General features: G+C 46.7%; 2 protein-coding genes across 3 annotated transcripts in view; one reads left to right on the forward strand and one right to left on the reverse strand.

Moving 5' to 3' along the window:
* The window catches only part of ctnna2 (catenin (cadherin-associated protein), alpha 2), a 665,994-nt gene that overhangs the window by 191,421 nt on the left and 455,086 nt on the right, over positions 1-19,487 (reverse strand). The gene's annotated exons all lie outside the window — the stretch shown is intronic.
* lrrtm1 (leucine rich repeat transmembrane neuronal 1) lies at positions 7,637-12,855 on the forward strand. The gene has a single exon (XM_021619117.3). It carries the CDS (start codon positions 10,475-10,477, stop codon positions 12,056-12,058), a length of 1,584 nt encoding a protein of 527 aa, XP_021474792.3. The 5' UTR covers positions 7,637-10,474; the 3' UTR covers positions 12,059-12,855.

Genomic DNA, 19,487 nt, shown 5'->3' on the forward strand with positions numbered 1-19,487 from the left:
CAATAAGCAGAGGGACACATTCATACATACACACTGACTCACACACACACACACACACACAGACACACACACACACACAAAAAGGTACACATACACGCGCACTTACACACAGGAACCCATTTGCATGAAACGGATAGAACATCCAAATGTAGGATGCTAGAACACAAGGCACAGAGAAGACTACAGCCACAGACCCACACAAAATAACAGATGGGCTTCCTCCCCACTGGTCAGAGGTCGGCCCCCCTCCCCCCTCCCCCCCGGGGATTGTTTTATTATGCAGTGTAGCCCACTATCTATAGCTATATACCATATTTAGTTGCTATTTATAAACTTTAATTTTTTTTTTTTTAAATGACACATGAAATAGCCTAACAACGTAGAGGCCTACAGTAGCTACAGTATGCGACTGCGTCGCCTTGCATTTTTGTGTGCAAATGTTTTCACCGCAGCCTTTAGGTCCAGGTTGCGAGCCCGACTATTTCCGATACGGAGTATTGCCATGCAACAAATTCATTCCTGAATATTTGTGCATTATACGTCCATTGCGCTGCACACAACTTAAACTTAGTCTTGAATGACGCATGCCAACATACTGTATACTGGAGATAAAGGACTGTTGATATTGCAACACAATCAAATGATCTGTTAATGGTCACATACACGTGGTTAGCAGATGTTAATGCAAACACCAGTTCATCAGAACAAAATCGCAAACCGCTAAAGATGATAATCTGTTTGATTCTGCCAACCTATAGTGTGTCCAGTATCCAGGCGACCAGCCCCCAGTGCTTCCTATATATACACGTAATCTCCATCGATAACGTGTTGAAGCCGGCGATCAAGGAGAACGAGAGGCTCAATTGAAGACGTTTCAGAACTGCTGTTCTTGAAGTACCACACCCGTCTGCACAGTTTCCCTGACGTTGCTACGGCAATCATGCTGTTCTTACCATCCATGTAACTGTCGCTTCTGTGAGAAATTGTTTTCTAAACTACAACTCGTAAAGAACTACCTAGGAAGCATTAGGCTCTTGGCCTGATAGGAGCTGTAGAACACCTGAGTAAGCTCCACTCATCACACGGGCACCGTTGTAGCCTTGACTACGCAATAACCCCTCACTTTCAATAAGTTACAAAGGCCTGAGACACTTTTTCAGTCGCATTCCTGAACCCAAGAAAACAAACACTTAGCTTCCTAGTAGATATGGAAATGAAAATGGTTTATGACTGACTTTTTGGAGGGTTACTGTCAAATTGATATATACAAGTTTAAACAATATACATCGATGACAGGTGCATGGGCCCCCAGAGCTTGTGGGCCCCCCTTCCTTGCAGGGGCTGCGAGGGGGTGCGGTATGGCATGTTCCTCTCGCATGGGCTTTTTCAACACAAGTTACCCTCAAGTTACCCTCTTAATCGTGACCTTTTACTGTTGTTAATTAGGCTACTGACAAAACAAAACTTTGAGTCATTTCCTGCACCATGAATGCATCAACGCATCATGCATTGAATAAACTGTATTGATTTGCAGAGGGGAAACTGAATTGGTCATCATTATCATGGATAGTGAATGGGTTAAAGACCGGCATTTGGGCATCACCACCCCACCGTGTCAACTGCATGGTTGGCACGAAACCGCCTGGCCTCCAATCAGTGACGACGAAGAAGAAACTGAATAAATCGATTTCCCAAGCCCAGCACCCAGATGTTTACTGAGGCACACACAAAGCATCAGCACCGGAACACATCTCCGGGGAGGTGTTACCCGGGGCGACAGGCTTGTTCCTGTCGTGACATGCCCTGGTTGCCGCTGAGGCTCCTGGTGTTCCCAGTGTCTTTGTTTCGTATACTGCACCCCCCTGTCGATAACGGGGCGTCTCTGGAGCGGGGAAGGGGTGAGGGAGATGGGCAGACGTTTCAACGTAGGCAAACAACTTTTGATCAAGCAATCAAACGTTTCATTTTGACTGGCTGGAAGGATGGTTTTTCTCTCCACATACAGTTATGAGCAGCTACAATGACTAGCACTTTAGTCACATACAGTAGGCAGCCAACCATTTCTTGGAGAGTACTGATATTGAAGTCTCCCAATCAGAAAATGCTGTTCAAATCTTATAAATCCTCACACTTCACAATAACCAACAAAAGCAGGGCCTACATCCTGCAGTAGAAAACTCCCCACCCATCCAGCCCAGAGATGACCAACTGTAGCCTATAACTGAGAGTTGTGAATGGAATTGCCATCTGCTGGAGGTTACCCTCCATGGCAGCCCCCCCCCCCCCCTTCCCGCATACCGCAGCCCCTTTCTGGGTAGCTCTGTGCACTGACCCCCTTCCCCACCCGTCCTTCTCCTGCCCGTCCACATTATCTCAGCAGAGGGCCAATTAGCCATCATCATCTGGCCTGTTTTGTCGAGGCGCGTCAGGCAGCCGAACTCCCTCTGATCCAATAGTGGATTTAAATAATGGATCTGTAATCAGGAGGCTGTTAATTATGAGTCTCTGGCGAACCCTCTGTCAACTTAATCTGATGACGAGGCAGGCCGAGGCAGACCACTCTATCAACTCAATGTGATGCTGACGAGGCGGAGGCAGAGTGAGAGACAGACAGGGAGGACAGTGAGGGAGTAATTAAGTGAAGGGGGAAGGGGGGGGGGGGTATGCATGGGAATCATGCCTGTTTGGGTGTCGCTTTAATGATGTGTCATGTTGTGTGTGTGTGTGTGTGTGTGTGTGTGTGTGTGTGTGTGTGTGTGTGTGTGTGTGTGTCCATGTGTGTGAAGCCCATCTATATACAACTTCTACTGCACAAAACATCTTCGATAGTTTGTCTAGTCCACACTGTTCCAGATGATGGATTTCAAATTGCTATTAAACAACTTTTCTCTTTGATTCACAAATACATTGTCCCACTGAAAATGTGTACTTTCCATCACACTGGAAAGAACATAATTGGGAGAGTATAATTGGGAGACGTGTACTCGATAGACATGCTTTGCTCGGTTGACTAGAGCGTTGTGCTAATTTGAACGAGGACAAAACTCTTCCACTGCCATATAAGAGCTCCTGCCACGAGGACAAGTTCACTGTCAATACTGTTTTCACCAATGAAATGTCCCAACAAGCTGATCTGATGGCACCAATGGCATTGTATCCCTATCTGCCAGTGGTATTCAAAGTCGGGGTCGGGAATTGCAAATTTGGGAACCAAAAATTAAGAGTACAAACTATTTTGAACAATATATAAACATTTTTGAGAAAAAAAAGGAAAATAAAAATGAAAAAAAGGTCAATAAATGTATTGGTTCTCTTACTTTTGATAAGAGAGATGAACATGTAATGAATTGAAGGTTATTTGTTGATGTGAAAATCGAAATGTACCGATTTTAAGGTTGTGATTAGACTCGTGGTGGGGTGGGTCGCCCGGATTCCTGGCAATTTCTGGCACCAGTTGAAAAAGTTATACCTCTGCTCTACGCTAATAAATGGCAACATTTCAACGGAACAATTAGAGGCTCACACAACAACGCTGACTTGAATAAATCCTCTCAGAGAAAAGGGATGACACTAGGTCTCAAATGACACCCTATTCCTTTTATTAGGTGCTACACATAGTGGAAGGATAGGGTCGAGTTTCATAGATTTCCACTGATAGAAGACCTCTTCAGACAGCGACATTAACAGAAGAACAGGTGGACTCAAGTGATCCCTTATTGAGTACGAATGTACTGAGTACTATCAGACATAAGCGCACACACACACACACACACACACACACACACACACACACACACACACACACACACACAAACGACTACTGCACGTGTGTGTGTCCGTGTCCAAATTGCACCTTACGCATGGACCCAGATACGGCCTTAGCCGTAGAGCCTTATGGGTCGGTGGGACTCGAGAGCCAGCCTGAGCCAGCTGTGGCCACCAACAAGAAATGACTCACTGGAAATGGTTTACTGCCAAGGGCAAGAATCAATAAGAAGCCACAGTTCTACCCATTGGGTTAAGTAATAGAAAAAGTGAGGAAAAAGAGTCGGAACAAAAAGAAGGGGATGCATCTGATGCTGCTATTTGTTGACCCTACTCAGACCCCAGTCAAGAGGCTATCAGTAGTTCTATCAACCAAGAGGAACGAGCTACGGGCAGCTAGCTATCCGTGCGAGGGGGAGCTTTTGTGGCTCTGGAACTATTAGAAATCTGACATTGGCCGGGAACATTGCGACAGGCTTTTGCAGCAGCAGACACAAATCTGAGACAGCCAACCAATATCCTTTTTTAAAACAAGATACACAACAAAAAAAACAAAAAGACAAAGACGATGCGGGGAAGAAAAAAAATGGCTATGTTCGTCAGGGGGACTCTAAGAAAGGCAAAGGACAAAGGCAATCAGACGTAGCTGTAAACAAAGCTTAAATGCTGATCTCTCCTCTAGCTCAAGTGTAATTAACTTGCGAGAGAATGATTAAGCCGAAACCACCACCATTGCATAACGGCTGTAATTCTTCAAGGGGTACTTACAATTCAGCATCTCTATAACTCGGCAGAGCCAAGGTGACTAAGGGTAAATGAGGAAATGGATAATAACACTCCCAACATACTTCTACTATCAAAAACAGCCTTACCAAACGCAACATGTTTTTAAAATGCCACCCTACTTTCTAGATAGTGCACTACTTTTGGCCTGAGCACCCTATTCCCTACATAGGCCACTGCTTTTAACCAGACCACCTATTCCATAGTAGGGTGTCATTTGAGACGAAGCCTTGGTGGTAGTGCAGTGAGAAGAGTAGCCAACATATTGCCCAATGGGAATCGAGTATGTCTCGTAGCCATGTCCAGGTATGACAGCTAATGAGAATGTACGAGGTTAAAGCCGATAGCCATTAGTCTGGAGTTATTGATGTGTGTTGAACCAGGCTACTCTCTACAGTGAGAGTCTGGTGTCTAGTCCATTCAATCACGGAGGGTCTGTCGATGTCCATCCGCCACAGTGCCAGGCAGCGGTGGCCATTTGGGATTTTTTTTTAGTCTCATCTACACTCTGGTGAAGGAATGAACTCCCATGTATCTATCTAGGTGTCAAGAGTTAAACATTAAGGCTGCAAAGTTTCATGGCCGGTAGGCTGGTGAGTGCAATAGCGTCAGAGCTCAGCGTTTGCGCAATAAATGACGCAAGTGAGAAGTTCGCTAACCAGCCAGCGTCCTTAGTAAATCCATTGTGTTAGCATACCGTAGATAAAATCGCTAATAGAGCAGAAAAAATGAAGGGAATATAATAGTATGTTGATTACGCATAACCAATGTAAACAACACAAACACAATCTACGTTTTATTAACAGTAAGCACCAACTTATTATTTCGTTAATTCCACGTCCTCAGTAACTGCCTAGCGTGGTTTGCATTGATTAACCTAGCATTAGCCTAGCGAAGGACACGCTACACCTATTAGCACAAAACAGAAGGCAAACGAAGATGGATTTCGCGTGTGGAGAAGAGAGTCTCTTTCAGAATGCAAAGCTACTGTAGTTGAGCCCAACAGTGCAACACATCTGACATGTTACCAGTGGTTCAGAGTGTCAGAGCACAGGAAACATCCGGGTTAAGGGGTTGGATTCCAGCGTGTGGCAACATAAACTGAATATATCTGTCAATGTTGACAGTTCAGCAATTAGCTTGTAATAAAAGCATTTGCTGGAGGACATTTTGTGCTTGTGCTCACATATTCACATGCCTTCGAAAGACAGTACCTTTAAATGGAGCGAAAGGGGACTTTTTTTGTTGTTGTTGTGGGGGCTCTCGTCACGAACGTCTGTCTACGTCCCACAGAGGGGCCAATGTTGACCTTCCCTGGCCGCCCATGGGTAGGCATTCACATGGGGATGAGTAGGCCTCTCTGCACCCTGATGAGCCGCTCTGAGCTGCTCTGGGCTACACGGATAGCGTGACAGCAGTTTTCAAAACGGAAGAAAAGGAAGAAGAGAGGAATGAATCACGGCACACAAAGTCTCTCTCTCTTTCTCTCTCTCTCTCTCTCCTGCTCCCTAAAGTTGACTGGCCCACACATTAGTTCCACAGAGATGGCGATTTCACTCTAGATGTTTTAATTTGTTCTGCATTTTCATCTCTGGGCTCACATACGGCGTTCTGTCATTTCGGTCTCATTTCCGGGGATGCGGAAGTCCCCACAGCAAAAGAAGCATGCCATGTTCTCCTCCCAATTTTCTCCAGTCGAATGTCCCCCTTTTCCTAAATTACACAGAAAATCATCTTGGTTTCTTTGAATGTTCATGAATCAAAATAGAAGGGGAGGGAAGGGTAATGCCCTAGTTTCCCCAAACGCTGCTATCCTCCCTATAGTCGAGTCAACCCCACCAGAGGAATCAATGGCGTGGTTTGAAGGAACAAATGAAGGTTATCGTTCAGATGAGTCGAGATGCCTATCTGCCCCCACCACCCATCTTTAATAGGATTGCGTGTGCTTGTGTATAGGTGCATGCATGGTTGTGTGTGCATGTCCATGCACGCACGCACCTGCACACGTGTCTGCTCTCTCCACATCCACAACCTCTTAAAAAGTCTAAAACGGATGGCCCGGGTTACTCCTATCTCCTGTTTGCTGTGTTAAGTCATTACGGTGCTACCAACTCATTAGCTGGTGCAGCCATCCATCCATTACGGGGCTGAAGAGAAATGGGCTGAGGTAGACGAGCAGGAGAGAGATATATCTGACTGGGAGACGTCGTCCACATTCCATAGTTTTATTTCTCCCCCCTCCCGGTGCATTATATGCCTCTTCCTGCTGTGAAAGCTTTGCAGTGGCACCACTCTCAAGGCGTGAAAACAGCAACAACAACAGAAAAACATAAGAAGGCGAAGGAACATGTTTGGGTGGAGCATCATTAACGAGTGCTCAAGATAAGTCTTTGGCATTCAGAGCTCAAAACAGCACGACGCTGCTCCTTCAAATTGGCTAATCTTTGTTGGACTAGCTGCAGTGTGAATGTGTCAGTCGTGAATGTCAGTTAAATCGGTTACTTAATTATGAATGAGAAATGAGTGACAGCAGAGGTAAAGCAAAGGTGAGAGTAGGTTCTCTGTCGCCGTCTAACTTTCCTATAACTGCTGCTAGTAAACCCAGGTCTAGGAACTGTTGATGGCTTTCCTTAGACAAATAGTCATTTAGAATTTCAGAGTAGTAGTGCAGATCTAGGATCAGGTCCCCCCTGTCCATATAATCATCTTCATTATGATAAAAAAAAGGCAAAACTGATCCTAGATCACCATTCTTTATTAGACACTTTAGGAATACGAGTCCTGGTATAGTAACCCTCGCTAGCTGCTGACAATGTTTCCCTGGTCTTCTGTGTAGACAGACCGACACGCCAATTACCAGATGAGTCAGGGCCGACATAGCACTTTTACTTCCTGATTAAATCCTTTATTTCACAGCAGAACGCCCAGCAAGGAGGCATGATGTAAAAGTTATGTCTGCTGTCAGAAAGGAGGGAGGGAGGGAGGGAGGGAGGGAGGGTGGCATGATTACGTCATGTAAGGGACCAAATTGTCAGATTTGTCACAGCCCATTGTCCTTGGAATTTAACAGGAGTGAGATGACAAGGGTTGGGAAAGACGGACGGGGTCCATGAACCAGGGAACCCTAGGAGCTGGGAGCGTGGGGACCTCCTGAGAGGAAAATATTATGTTACGCTGTCCGTCTCTAAGTGGACAGATCAAATCTGGACTCGCACTGGACAGCCGAGTCCTCAAACAACCGTGATGAAAGAGACACGGCAGGCAGCATTCAGTGTTATCAAATGCAGATTTACTTGATCGAGTTTGGTTTGACTCTTTTCAGTTCAATGGACAAGGAAATAAAAGCTAGGACATATCAATGCAAAGAGCTTAATCACAGTGTGTGAATTGTAGAGTCCCTGACTAAAGCCCTTCCCCCCCGATTGTTCAGTTTGGCCTTGCGGCCAGCTCTAGGAAGAGTCTTGCTGGTTCAAAACTTCTTCCATTTAAGAATGATGGAGGCCACTGTGGTCTTGGGGTCCTTCAAAGCTGCAGACATTTTTCGGTGCCCTTCCCCAGATCTGTGCCTCAACACAATTCTGTCTTGGAGCTCTACGGACAATTACTTCAACCTCATGGCTTGGTTTTGGCTCTGACATGGACTGTCAACTGTGGGACCTTATTTGGACAAGTGTGTGCCTTTCCAAATCATGTCCAATATATTGAATTTACCACAGGTGGACTCCAATCAAGTTGTAGAAACATCTCAAGGATGATCAATGGAAACAGGATGCACCTGAGCGCAATTTCGAATCTCAAGTGCTTGAATACTTATATAAATAAGGTATTTCTGTTTTTATATTTAATAAATTGCAAAAAATTCTACAAACCTGTTTTCACTTTATCATTATGGGGTATTGTGTGTAGATTGCTGAGGATTAAAAAAAATTTTTTAATCCACTTTAGAATAAGGCTGTAACATAACAAAATGTGAAAAGAATCAAAGGGTCTGAATACTTTTCGAAGGCACTGTACACCATATTCAAATGAGGCACTATAAACTGTACAGCTGCATAAGTTACCATTACATGTGAGAATAAGTGTGTATAATCACTGCATATAATAACATTGATCACAAATCATACATCTTATTTCATAACATTATTATTATGGCATCTGCATTGTTATGTAATTATGCAGCATCAGCCCCATTGGTTCAGCCAGGAGTTTGGCACATTTCTCAGCTGGAGGGATAGAATGCATATAGAACATCCTTTCAATCATTAGTGGAATATTCATCAGCAATAATGAGGGAGACTGAATTCTACAAGAAGAGAAGAAGCAGATATTGTAGATGGTTTCAATTTATTACTGGGAGGGTGAGAGAGAGAGAGCGAGAGAGAGATTCTGAGCTTCAATAAAGCCCCGGTTTTAAGCCCGGCCCCTTTTGAATATGGAAATGTTTCAAACTGAAATCGAGCGAGAGAGAGAGAGAGAGAGAGAGAGAGAGAGAGAGAGAAATCGAGCGAGAGCGAGAGAGAGAAGAAGGTGGAGGGTAGAGAGAGAGAGAGAGAGAGAGAGAGAGAGAGTGGGGCCAGTCTGAATTGTGAGTGGCTTACGACACTCAGTGAACAGACGGTGCCTCTGCATGCTCGGCCAGTACACTAGTCTGCTGCAAGCGAGGGATCGAAGTGAAGAGTGCTCTGCCTCTCCTCTCCATCCCTGTCACACACCGCCTCTGCCTCCCTACTAGCAGCCTCCTCAGCCTCTCAGCCTTCCAGCCTCCACCAGAAAACTCCCTCCAGCCGACCAGGGAAAAACACCACTAACAACACAAGTGGATATGAACAGAACCCAAAAGACAGAAGGACGCAGGAGTCAAGGGGCTTCTCACAGGAGATAAGAGGGGATCTAAAAGAAGGATACTAAAAAGAAAGTAGAAAAAAACTAAGGGGAAAACAGAGAGAGAGAGAGAGAGAGAGAGAGAGAAGAGAATGAGAGAGACCCTGGCATTACCCATCCTTATCCTTCCAATACATATTTTCTGAAGCGCACCGGTCGGTCACTAAAATAATAATGACAGAGTTGACTGGATTTAAGCCGTGCAGGTCAGCGATCGCTTCAAGTGACGGACGGTAATTTGTGTTGACAGATCTGCCCCCAGTCTTTATCGAGAGAGAGTTTTGAGTTAGTCTTTTCCTCTCCTTTCTTGGTTGGCTTGGTTTTTCCTCTGTTCTCCTCTTCGGATCATCGCAGCAGTAGTGACTGCAGAGGAGCAGGAGGGAGAGAGCGAGCGAGAGAGAGAGAGCGAGGAGGCACGGCACTCATGCATGCAGCCGAGCAGGAAACTTGCACTTCCTAACCAGCATCCACTTGGATTCCTTGGGTCTTTTCTGGCTTCTTTCACACGAGGAGAACTAAGACATTGTAAGCCTGCCAGGATCTGGTATTCTGGCTGAAAAGGACGAGAGGGAGGGGGGCAAATTTGTACCACACTGGGGTCCTTTTTTAGATTCACACATAATTAGTGCGGGCACAAAGGAAGTCGCTGAATAGGGGATGTCCGTCTCTGGATAGGGGTGAGTAGGATTCCTTTCATACGTGATCGCTCGGTGAAGAAAGCATTTTTTACCCGCTTCGGCTCTCATCTTGCCCCCTGATATCTAACATGAGCAAAGTGACTTGCCCTTTATCCCTCTCCCCTGTTCTTTTCTATTTTTCCACCACACTGGATTCCTCTTCCTTTCTATAAGTAAATACCTTGGGGGGAAAAAACACACACACGCACAACACAATTCACTACAAGAAAGGGAATACAAAAACAATACAAGAGCTGGTTTCCTGCCGGGGAGAGATTACACATTACGATGTGAACCATGACAGAATAATACCGGAACGATTCCAATGGACATTTTCTCTGCGGATCTATCCGAGGATTTTCAGGCTGATGGATTTCCTTCTAATAGGCTTGTACCTAAAGTGGCCCCTGAGGAAGCCCCCTGGGTTGATACTGTTGCTGTGGTGCTCGCTGGGCATCGTGCTCAAAATGGTCCCATCGGTGGAGGGCGTCTGTCCCCGTCTATGCCGCTGCGACAGCAAGCTGCTCTACTGCGAGGGGCTCAATCTCACCGACGTTCCACGCAACCTGAGCAGCGCACTGGGCCTGTCCATGCGCGAGAACAACCTGACGGAGCTGCGCGAGGGCCACTTTGCTGGCCTGTCGCAGCTCACCTGGCTCTACTTGGATCATAACAACATCGACGTGGTGGAGGAGGGCACCTTCGACAGGCTGCGCCGGGTCAAGGAGCTCGACCTGAGCACCAACCATATCGAGAGCCTGCCCAACGGCACCTTCAGGCCCCTCCCCAACCTGCGCATCCTGGACCTATCGTACAACAGACTGCAGGCGCTGGAACCCGACCTGTTCCACGGCCTGAGAAAGCTAACCAATTTGCATTTGCGCTACAACGCCCTCAAGTTTGTCCCAGTGAGGATCTTCCAGGACTGCCGGAGCATGCAGTTCCTGGACCTGGGCTACAACCAGCTTCAGAGCCTGGCGCGGAACTCCTTCGCTGGGCTCTTCAAGCTCACCGAGCTGCACCTGGAGCACAACGAGCTGGTCAAAGTCAACCTGGCCCACTTCCCCCGCCTCATCTCGCTGCGCACGCTCTACATGCGCAACAACCGGGCTACCGTTGTGGTCAGCACCCTGGACTGGACCTGGCCCTTCCTGGAGAAGATTGACCTGTCGGCCAATGAGATTGCATACATTGAGCCACACGTCTTCGAGAGCGTGCCCAACCTCAAGGCCCTCATGCTGGACGCCAACCGGCTGACGGCCGTGGAGCAGCGCATCCTGGATTCATGGTCATCCCTGGGCAGCATCACTTTGGCAGGCAATGAGTGGGAATGCAGCCGCAACGTGTGCGCCCTGGCCCAGTGGCTGAGCGCCTTCCGGGGCCAGCGGGACAGCCAGCTATTGTGTTCCAGCCCGGACGTGGCACAGGGCGAGGACGTACTGGACGCCGTATACGCCTTCCAGCTGTGCGAGGATGGCATCGACCAGGCCACCACGACTATGGGATGGTACCCCGGCTACACCACCAAGGACCAGGCCCGGGGAGGCCCCACGGCCAACCCCTACGATCCACCAGCCGCCGAGGGCGGCGCAGTGGTCACCAATTCCTTCACCGTGACCGTCGCTAACCTCGACGACATAGACAGCACCATGCAGATCCACAAGGTGGTGACGGGCACCATGGCGCTCATCTTCTCCTTCCTCATTGTGGTGCTGATGCTCTACGTGACCTGGAAGTGTTTCCCGGCGGGCGTGCGGCAGGTGCGCCAGTGCTTCAGCAGCCATCGGCGCAAGCAGAAGCAGAAGCAGAGCATGCAGCAGATGGCCACCATGTCCACGCCGGAGTACTACGTCGACTACAAGCCCAACCACATCGAGGGGGCCCTGGTCATCATCAACGAGTACGGCTCCTGCACCTGCCAGCAGCAGCCCTCCCGGGAGTGTGAGGTCTGACCCGACCCTTTGTGTGTGTGTGTGTGTGTGTGTGTGTGTGTGTGTGTGTGTGTGTGTGTGTGGATATGTGTGTGTTTACGTGTGTTTGTGTGGATAATATGGACAACCACGGAGACCCTTTTTGGATATATGGGATATATTGGGTGGGTTGGGGTTGTATAAGTGAGGTTTGAACCAGGGATCCTGCTATGGACACTATTTACACTGTGTCACACTGTGCTGCTCACCCCCTACTGTGGAGGAGAAAGGGGGAGGACTGACTGAGACCGTGGATTAATTGCTGTGGATCTGAAGGGCCTCTATGGACAGTATGGAGACCAGACTCTATTGTGCCTGTTGACTTGACGCACAGAATCACCAGAGATGGAATATTATGTTGACTTTATACAGAAACTCCCGAGAGGATTACTATGTTTGTAGGCACCAATGGTTTCATCTTCTTCCTCTTCTTCTTCTTCTTCTTCTTCTTCTCTACACCAGGAGTGGATATTATTTCAGCTTTAAATGAGTCTTTCTTACTTCAGGATATTCTGCTATTGTCTAAAGACCAACTGGGGACATACTGGCCAGCCATAAACACACCATTTTTATTGTGGTAATACAACAACAACAAAAAAAGACAACAATAATGCAAAGTTGGATTATTAAAAAAAAAAAAGAAAGATGATCAATTCTGTGTAAAATATGTTAAAAAAGCAAGAGTGGGAAAAAAAGATGCTAGATGCTATCCTATTTCTTTTGTAAACTACAACAACAAAATACCATGTTTAAATAAATGAATTGCTATTCACAGTAAAGCCCTTGTGTTGTAAGGAACCGTTGGGGAGAGGGGTGGGTTATGAAAAGAGATGCAGTGCTCGCGCTGGCGGTAGGAAGAGAGAGAGCATTTGTCTGGCGTGCCTACTGCAGTATGTCTAGTTGGGCCAAAAGACAAAGGGCCAGAGGGGCAACCTACCCGCACTTCATCTCAAATGTTAAATCCTCTCCAATAGGAATATCAGATCTTTTCTTGATCCCTCATTCTCTATTTGTGAGTGAGGGGGGCATTCAATGTGCTGGCTCGCTATAGATGTTGTGGTTGCTTCCCACCGAATCCCCCCCCCCCCCCCCCCCCGTCTTCCCACTTCCCCTCCCTCTCCTCCATCCTTTCCAGATTAAAATTGATCTGACACTAATCAGGTGGCGTATTTTCACATGATCAAATGTGTGTGTTGTCCAAAACATCCACACAGACGACACAGGCAGAAGCAGAGCGAGATCATCATCATGGTCTGAGAGGTCTTAAAAGCTCTGCTTTTCCTCCTTCACTGCTGCCTGGCTGTCATTGCTAGAGCGATGCCTTCCTTTCACCGCGTGGGACACATCAAAAGGTGGAAGAAAACGCCTAGCACCGACACTATTCAAATCGAAACTAATTCTAAAATAGAGAGAGAAAAAAAGTTCAAAAATACAGAACAAATATTCTAAAATATCTTTCTTAAAAGAGACACCAGTAACACACATGCCCGGGGGCCGATGGATTTCCTGACTATGTTCTGCGTGTAATGTTGAAACATTTGTTCTTTCAATACAAGGCTATTCTGGGGGTATTATGTTCCTCATTTGTGTGAGTGAGAGATGCGTCGACAGAGGGGTTTGGTGTCTTGCACCATTCGACAATCGACATGTAGGTGCTGCTAGGGGGGGGGGGGGAAGAGAAATGAGTGATAGCTGAGGAAAGGAGTGATTGCGGAGGCGGCAGAAAGAAGGTGAAGGCTGCTCTCTAGTGTCCTAACATCACCAGGAAAGGAAGGAAGGAGGGAGAGAGGGAAGGAAGGAAGGAAAGAGGGAGGGAGAAAATACACTAGACTCAGAGCTTCTGCACAGTGTCACATTATGATTGCATGCATATGTGTGGTGTGTGTATATTCAAGTGTGTGTGATTGTATGAGTTGGAATGTAATAATGCTGTGTGTGTGACTGCAATCAGTAAATACAGCCTACTGTGTCAGTGTGTGTTTCTATATTGATATGGTGGCACTGTGCACATGCTGTTGTTGTAGCTAAAGAGACAGAAAAAGCGAGAGTAGTGTCTGCGTGTGTGTGTGTGTGTGTGAGTGTGTGGGGGGGGGGGTTATTCTATCATCGTGGGGACCTAAAATCCCCAAAAGTCCCCACAAGGACAGTAAAACAAAGACAATTATCTCTCAAAGTGAAAGGCGAGGCCAGGTTTAAGGTTACAATTCGGGTTAGGGTTAGAGTGTGTGTGTGTGTAGAAGTAGTACACTGTGTTCCTAGGCAGAATGCAGCTGCAGCAGCAACATCACATCTCCATCATTCCACAATCACTCAGCATCGGGACAAATAGGCTGTTATCATCATGGAGTTGTTCAGCCATAGTGTGTGTGTGTGTGTGTGTGTGTGTGTGTGTGTGTGTGTGTGTGTGTGTGTGTGTGTGTGTGTGTGTGTGTGTGTGTGTGTGTGTGTGTACGTGAAGTTCCCACAAGAACAGTAAACGAACCATGCTATATCTAGGGGGTGTAGGGTTAAGGTTAGAATTAGGGTTAGGATCTAGGGTTAGGGTTAATGTTAGCTTTTAGGATTAAGGTTAGGGTTAGTTTAAGGATTAGAATTAGGATTATGGTTATGAGTTAGGGTTAGGGTTACGGCTAATGTTGGCTTTTAGGTTAAGATTTTAGGTTTTTAGATTAAGGTTCAGGTTAGTGTTAGGATTAGAATTAGGGTTAGGGGCTAGTATTAGGGTTAGTGTTAGGTTTTAGGGTTAATGTTAGGTTTTGGGGTTAAGGTTAGGGTTAGATTTCGGGTTAGGGAAAATGGGATTTTGAATGGGACTGAAGTGTGTGTCCCGACAATGTTAGCTATGCAAGACTGAGTGTGTGTATGTCCTACTCCACATACATTTGTACAGTGGCAAAAATAGGCAGATCTATATATTTGTTAGTGTGTGTGTGTGTGTGTGTGTGTGTCTGTGTCTGTGTGTGTGTGTGTGTGTGTGTGTGTGTGCGTGTGTGCGCGTGCGTGCGCGTGTGTGTGTTGTTGAAGTGATGTTGCAGAGTTAGAGCAGCGTGACACAAAAACCTAATAACATGCTGTATCTACCGGGAGGACAAATGATGATGTCTCTGACATGAAATCAAATAATCGCTGCATTCCAACCACCTGCCTTGACGCAAACAGACAGATGCATTCAAACTAACCAACGAAATACAGCATATGTAACGCTGTCGATGTTCCTTATGCATATTGTGATACCTTCACTTTAATATAAATGTATAGTTGCTTGTGCCTTATGAGGGGTGCAGAGCTGGGATATTCTCAAACGCTAACTAGAAAGGTTCTCAGATTTTCCTTTTCTATAGGCTGTACAAGCCTCTACTATGGTACTAAAGCCTGAACTGTAGCCTGTCTACAGATACAGTATCTTCATTTGAGCCCGTTTGCTACAGCAAGAAAACAATCCTGCAGCAACAGGAAATGTGAATTATTACATTTAATTACATTTTTTTGAAACCTCAAATCCACTTTAGGTTTTGCATGTCCGGAAAGTTATCCTGCAACGAGGTGATCAAATTAAGATACTACATCTGTAGGCCCCATGGGTTGCCGTTAGACAATATCATGTACACTAAACTCTTGTGTATACAGTGCCATGCGTAAACTGTACTGTACCATCCTACATCTATTCTGATATCTAAAATACGAGGAGTTTCACAGAGTGGAACACTAGGCCAGGAGAAAAACCCAAAAAGCAACAAGACGGGAGCAATAACTCAACTAAAATGTGAAGTCTTTTTGTGTGTGTGTGGAGCGGCTCCAGAGAAAAACAACAACAACCGGCGACAACAGCAGCGGAATTTGCCATTTCAGATTCATGATCTACTTCGTATTCATGATATCTCCCGACCGGGCAGCCCACTTTGAAATCCAAAATGGCCGTGAATCATAACTAGGCATGACATCTGTATGCTAAGTAGGCTAGCCACCGACCGATACAGCCGAGCCGAGCAGGGCAAAGAGACACAGCATAGTGAGATGTGAGATGTGCAATATACCGACAGTCATTTGCTTATCATCTTATTGTCTTATATTCTGTCTGATTCATTTTCTTGCCTGATAGCCCCTCAAATCATGCAAACTGCTGGGCCTATATTTAGGCTGCGTTGTCCTGATTTATTTGTATAAATATTCGATGATGCCTTGACGTACAGGCTACTGTTGGCACCTCCATTTTGAGTCAGTCTTTCTAACACACAATGGGGGGGACAGGAGGTAGGGAGGGACAGGAGGTAGGGAGGGACAGGAGGTAGGCGGGGACAGGAGGTAGGAGGGACAGGGGGTAGGGGGGGGGCAGGAGGTCTCTATCTCAGTCTCTATCTATCTTGCTCTCAGTATCTCTCACTCTCAGTCTCTGTCTCTCTTGCTCTCAGTCTCTCTTGCTCTCAGTCTCTCTCTCAGTCTCTCTCAGTCTCTCTTGCTCTCAGTCTCTCTCACTCTCAGTCTCTCTCTCTCAGTCTCTCTCAGTCTCTCTCAGTCTCTGTCTCAGTCTCTCTCAGTCTCTGTCTCTCTCTCTCTCTGTCTCTCTCTGTCTCTGTCTCTGTCTCTCTCACTCTCTGTCTCTCTCTGTCTCTCTCTGTCTCTCTCACTCTCTGTCTCTCTCACTCTCTGTCTCTCTCACTCTCTGTGTCTGTCTCTCTCTCACTCTCTGTCTCTGTCACTCTCTGTCTCTGTCTCTCTCTCTCTGTCTCTCTCACTCTCTCTCTCAGTCTCTCTCACTCTCTGTCTCTGTCACTCTCTGTCTCTGTCACTCTCTGTCACTCTCTGTCTCTGTCTCTCTCACTCTCTGTCTCTGTCTCTCTTGCTCTCAGTCTCTCTCACTCTCTGTCTCTCTCACTCTCTGTCTCTGTCTCTCTTGCTCTCTGTCTCTGACACTCTCTGTCTCTGACACTCTCTGTCTCTGACACTCTCTGTCTCTGTCTTTCTCTGTCTCTGTCTGTCTCTGTCTCTCTTAGGCTCTGTCTCTCTCAGTCTCTGTCTCTCTCTCACTCTCTGTCTCTCTCTCACTCTATGTCTCTGTCACTCTCTGTCTCTGTCACTCTTTGTCTCTGTCTCTCTCTGTCTCTCTCACTCACTCTGTCTCTCTCTGTCTCTCTCTTTCTCTCTCTGTCTGTCTCTCTCTCTCTCACTCTCTGTCTCTCTCACTCTCTGTCTCTGTCTCTTTTGCTCTCAGCCTCTCTCACTCTCTGTCTCTCTCAGTCTCTGTCTCTCTCAGTCTCTCTCATTCTCTCTCTGTCTCTCTCAGTCTCACTCACTCTCTCTCTCAGTCTCTCTCAGTCTCTCTCTCTCCCAGTTTCAGTCTCTCTCTCTCAGTCTCTCTCTCAGTCTCTCTCTCAGTCTCTCTCTCTCAGTCTCTGTCTCTCTCTCTCCCAGTCTGTCTCTCTCTCTCTCTCTCTCTCTCTCTCTCAGTCTCTCAGTCTCTCTCAGTATCAGTCTTTCTCAGGCTCTGTCTCTCTTGCTCTCAGTCTCTCTCACTCTCAGTCTCTCTCTCAGTCTCTCTCTCTCAGTCTCTCTCTCTCAGTCTCTCTCTCTCAGTCTCTGTCTCAGTCTCTGTCTCAGTCTCTGTCTCAGTCTCTGTCTCAGTCTCTCTAAGTCTCTGTCTCTGTCTCTCTCTCTGTCTCTCTCTGTCTCTCTCTGTCTCTCAGTCTCTCTCAGTCTCTGTCTCTCGCTCTCCCAGTCTCAGTCTCTCTCTCTCTCTCTCTCAGTCTCTCAGTCTCTCTCAGTATCAGTCTCTCTCAGTCTCTGTCTCTCTTGCTCTCAGTCTCTCTCACTCTCTGTCTCTCTCAATCTCTGTCTCTCTCACTCTCTGTCTCTGTCTCAGTCTCTCTCAGTCTCTGTCTCTCTCTCTCTCTGTCTCTCTCTGTCTCTGAGTCTCTCTCAGTCTATGTCTCTCTCTCTCTCTCTCTCAGTCTCTCTCTCTCTCACTCTCTCTCTGTCATTCTCTGTCTCTGTCTCTCTCACTCTCTGTCTCTCTCTGTCTCTCTCACTCTCTGTCTCTCTCACTCTCTGTCTCTCTCACTCTCTGCCTCTCTCACTCTCTGTCTCTCTCACTCTGTGTCTGTCTCTCTCTTACTCTCTGTCTCTGTCACTCTCTGTCTCTGTCTCTGTCTCTCTCTGTCTCTCTCTCTCTCTCTCTCACACTGTTTGGAGGAACCTGCAGGTATTTGTTGATCGTCTCAGACAAAGGGTCATCACCACCCAACAGGGCGTATCACTCTCCTATGACCTCCCGATATTAACAACCTGATGACACTGAGCAAAATCAATACAAACACAGATGACTGGTTTCCCAAATGGACTCGCTTCCCTGATTACCTGATGATCCTCTGATTACCGATTACATACTCTTTGACATTTTTTTTTTGCATGTTCATGCTATGGCTATTGACTGTCTATGAAGGACATGATAATGGTTTATTGATATGGCAGCTAATTAGCCATGGTGATGCAGGAGGAGAGACAGAAAGGGGCGGATTGGCCCGATTCCGCTCGCGTCGTATCTGGGGTTGGGAGGGTTTCGGTGGGGGGGATCAAGTTTGATATTGGCTCTGTTTGAAATGGAAATCGTACGAAGAAGCGTGACAATGGTTTCTGTACGTCGGAGAGCACAGCTGTGTTGAGAAGCAGAGGAGAGGGGTATGGCGGGATGTGTGGTGATTGGGTAATGCACTTGTTAACGGGTTTTGAAACTCCTGTCTCCAAGCTGTGTATGTGTGTGTGTGTGTGTGTGTGTGTGTGTGTGTGTGTGCGTGTGCGACAGACTGCAGGATGTTACTATGTGTGAACAGGAATGACACGGGCCAACTCTAAAGGCTCCCCCACAACTCTCAGAGCAGACAGAAACCCAGCAGAGCTCAACACACAGCACAGTACAGCTAACAGCTAGCGTAGATCACTTTAAACACAGCACAGCTAACAGCTAGCGTAGATCACTTTAAACACAGCACAGCTAACAGCTAGCGTAGATCACTTTAAACACAGCACAGCTAACAGCTAGCGTAGATCACTTTAAACACAGCACAGCTAACAGCTAGCGTAGATCACGTTAAACACAGCACAGCACAGCTAACAGCTAGCGTAGATCACTTTAAACACAGCACAGCTAACAGCTAGCGTAGATCACTTTAAACACAGCACAGCTAACAGCTAGCGTAGATCACGTTAAACACAACACAGCTAACAACTAGCATAGATCACGTTAAACACAACACAGCTAACAGCTAGCGTTGATCACGTAAAACACAACACAGCTAACAGCTAGCGTAGATCACTTTAAACACAGCACAGCTAACAGCTAGCATAGATCACGTTAAACACAGCACAGCACAGCTAACAGCTAGCGTAGATCACTTTAAACGCAGCACAGCTAACAGCT

Source organism: Oncorhynchus mykiss, chromosome 10 (genome assembly GCF_057628025.1).
Source record: "Oncorhynchus mykiss isolate SJ-2025 chromosome 10, ASM5762802v1, whole genome shotgun sequence".
In the NCBI taxonomy this organism is placed as follows: Eukaryota; Metazoa; Chordata; class Actinopteri; order Salmoniformes; family Salmonidae; genus Oncorhynchus; species Oncorhynchus mykiss.

Bases quoted from the DNA above. Each gene is read 5' to 3' on its own strand.
- lrrtm1 (XM_021619117.3), top strand. From the start codon at position 10,475: ATGGATTTCCTTCTAATAGGCTTGTACCTAAAGTGGCCCCTGAGGAAG.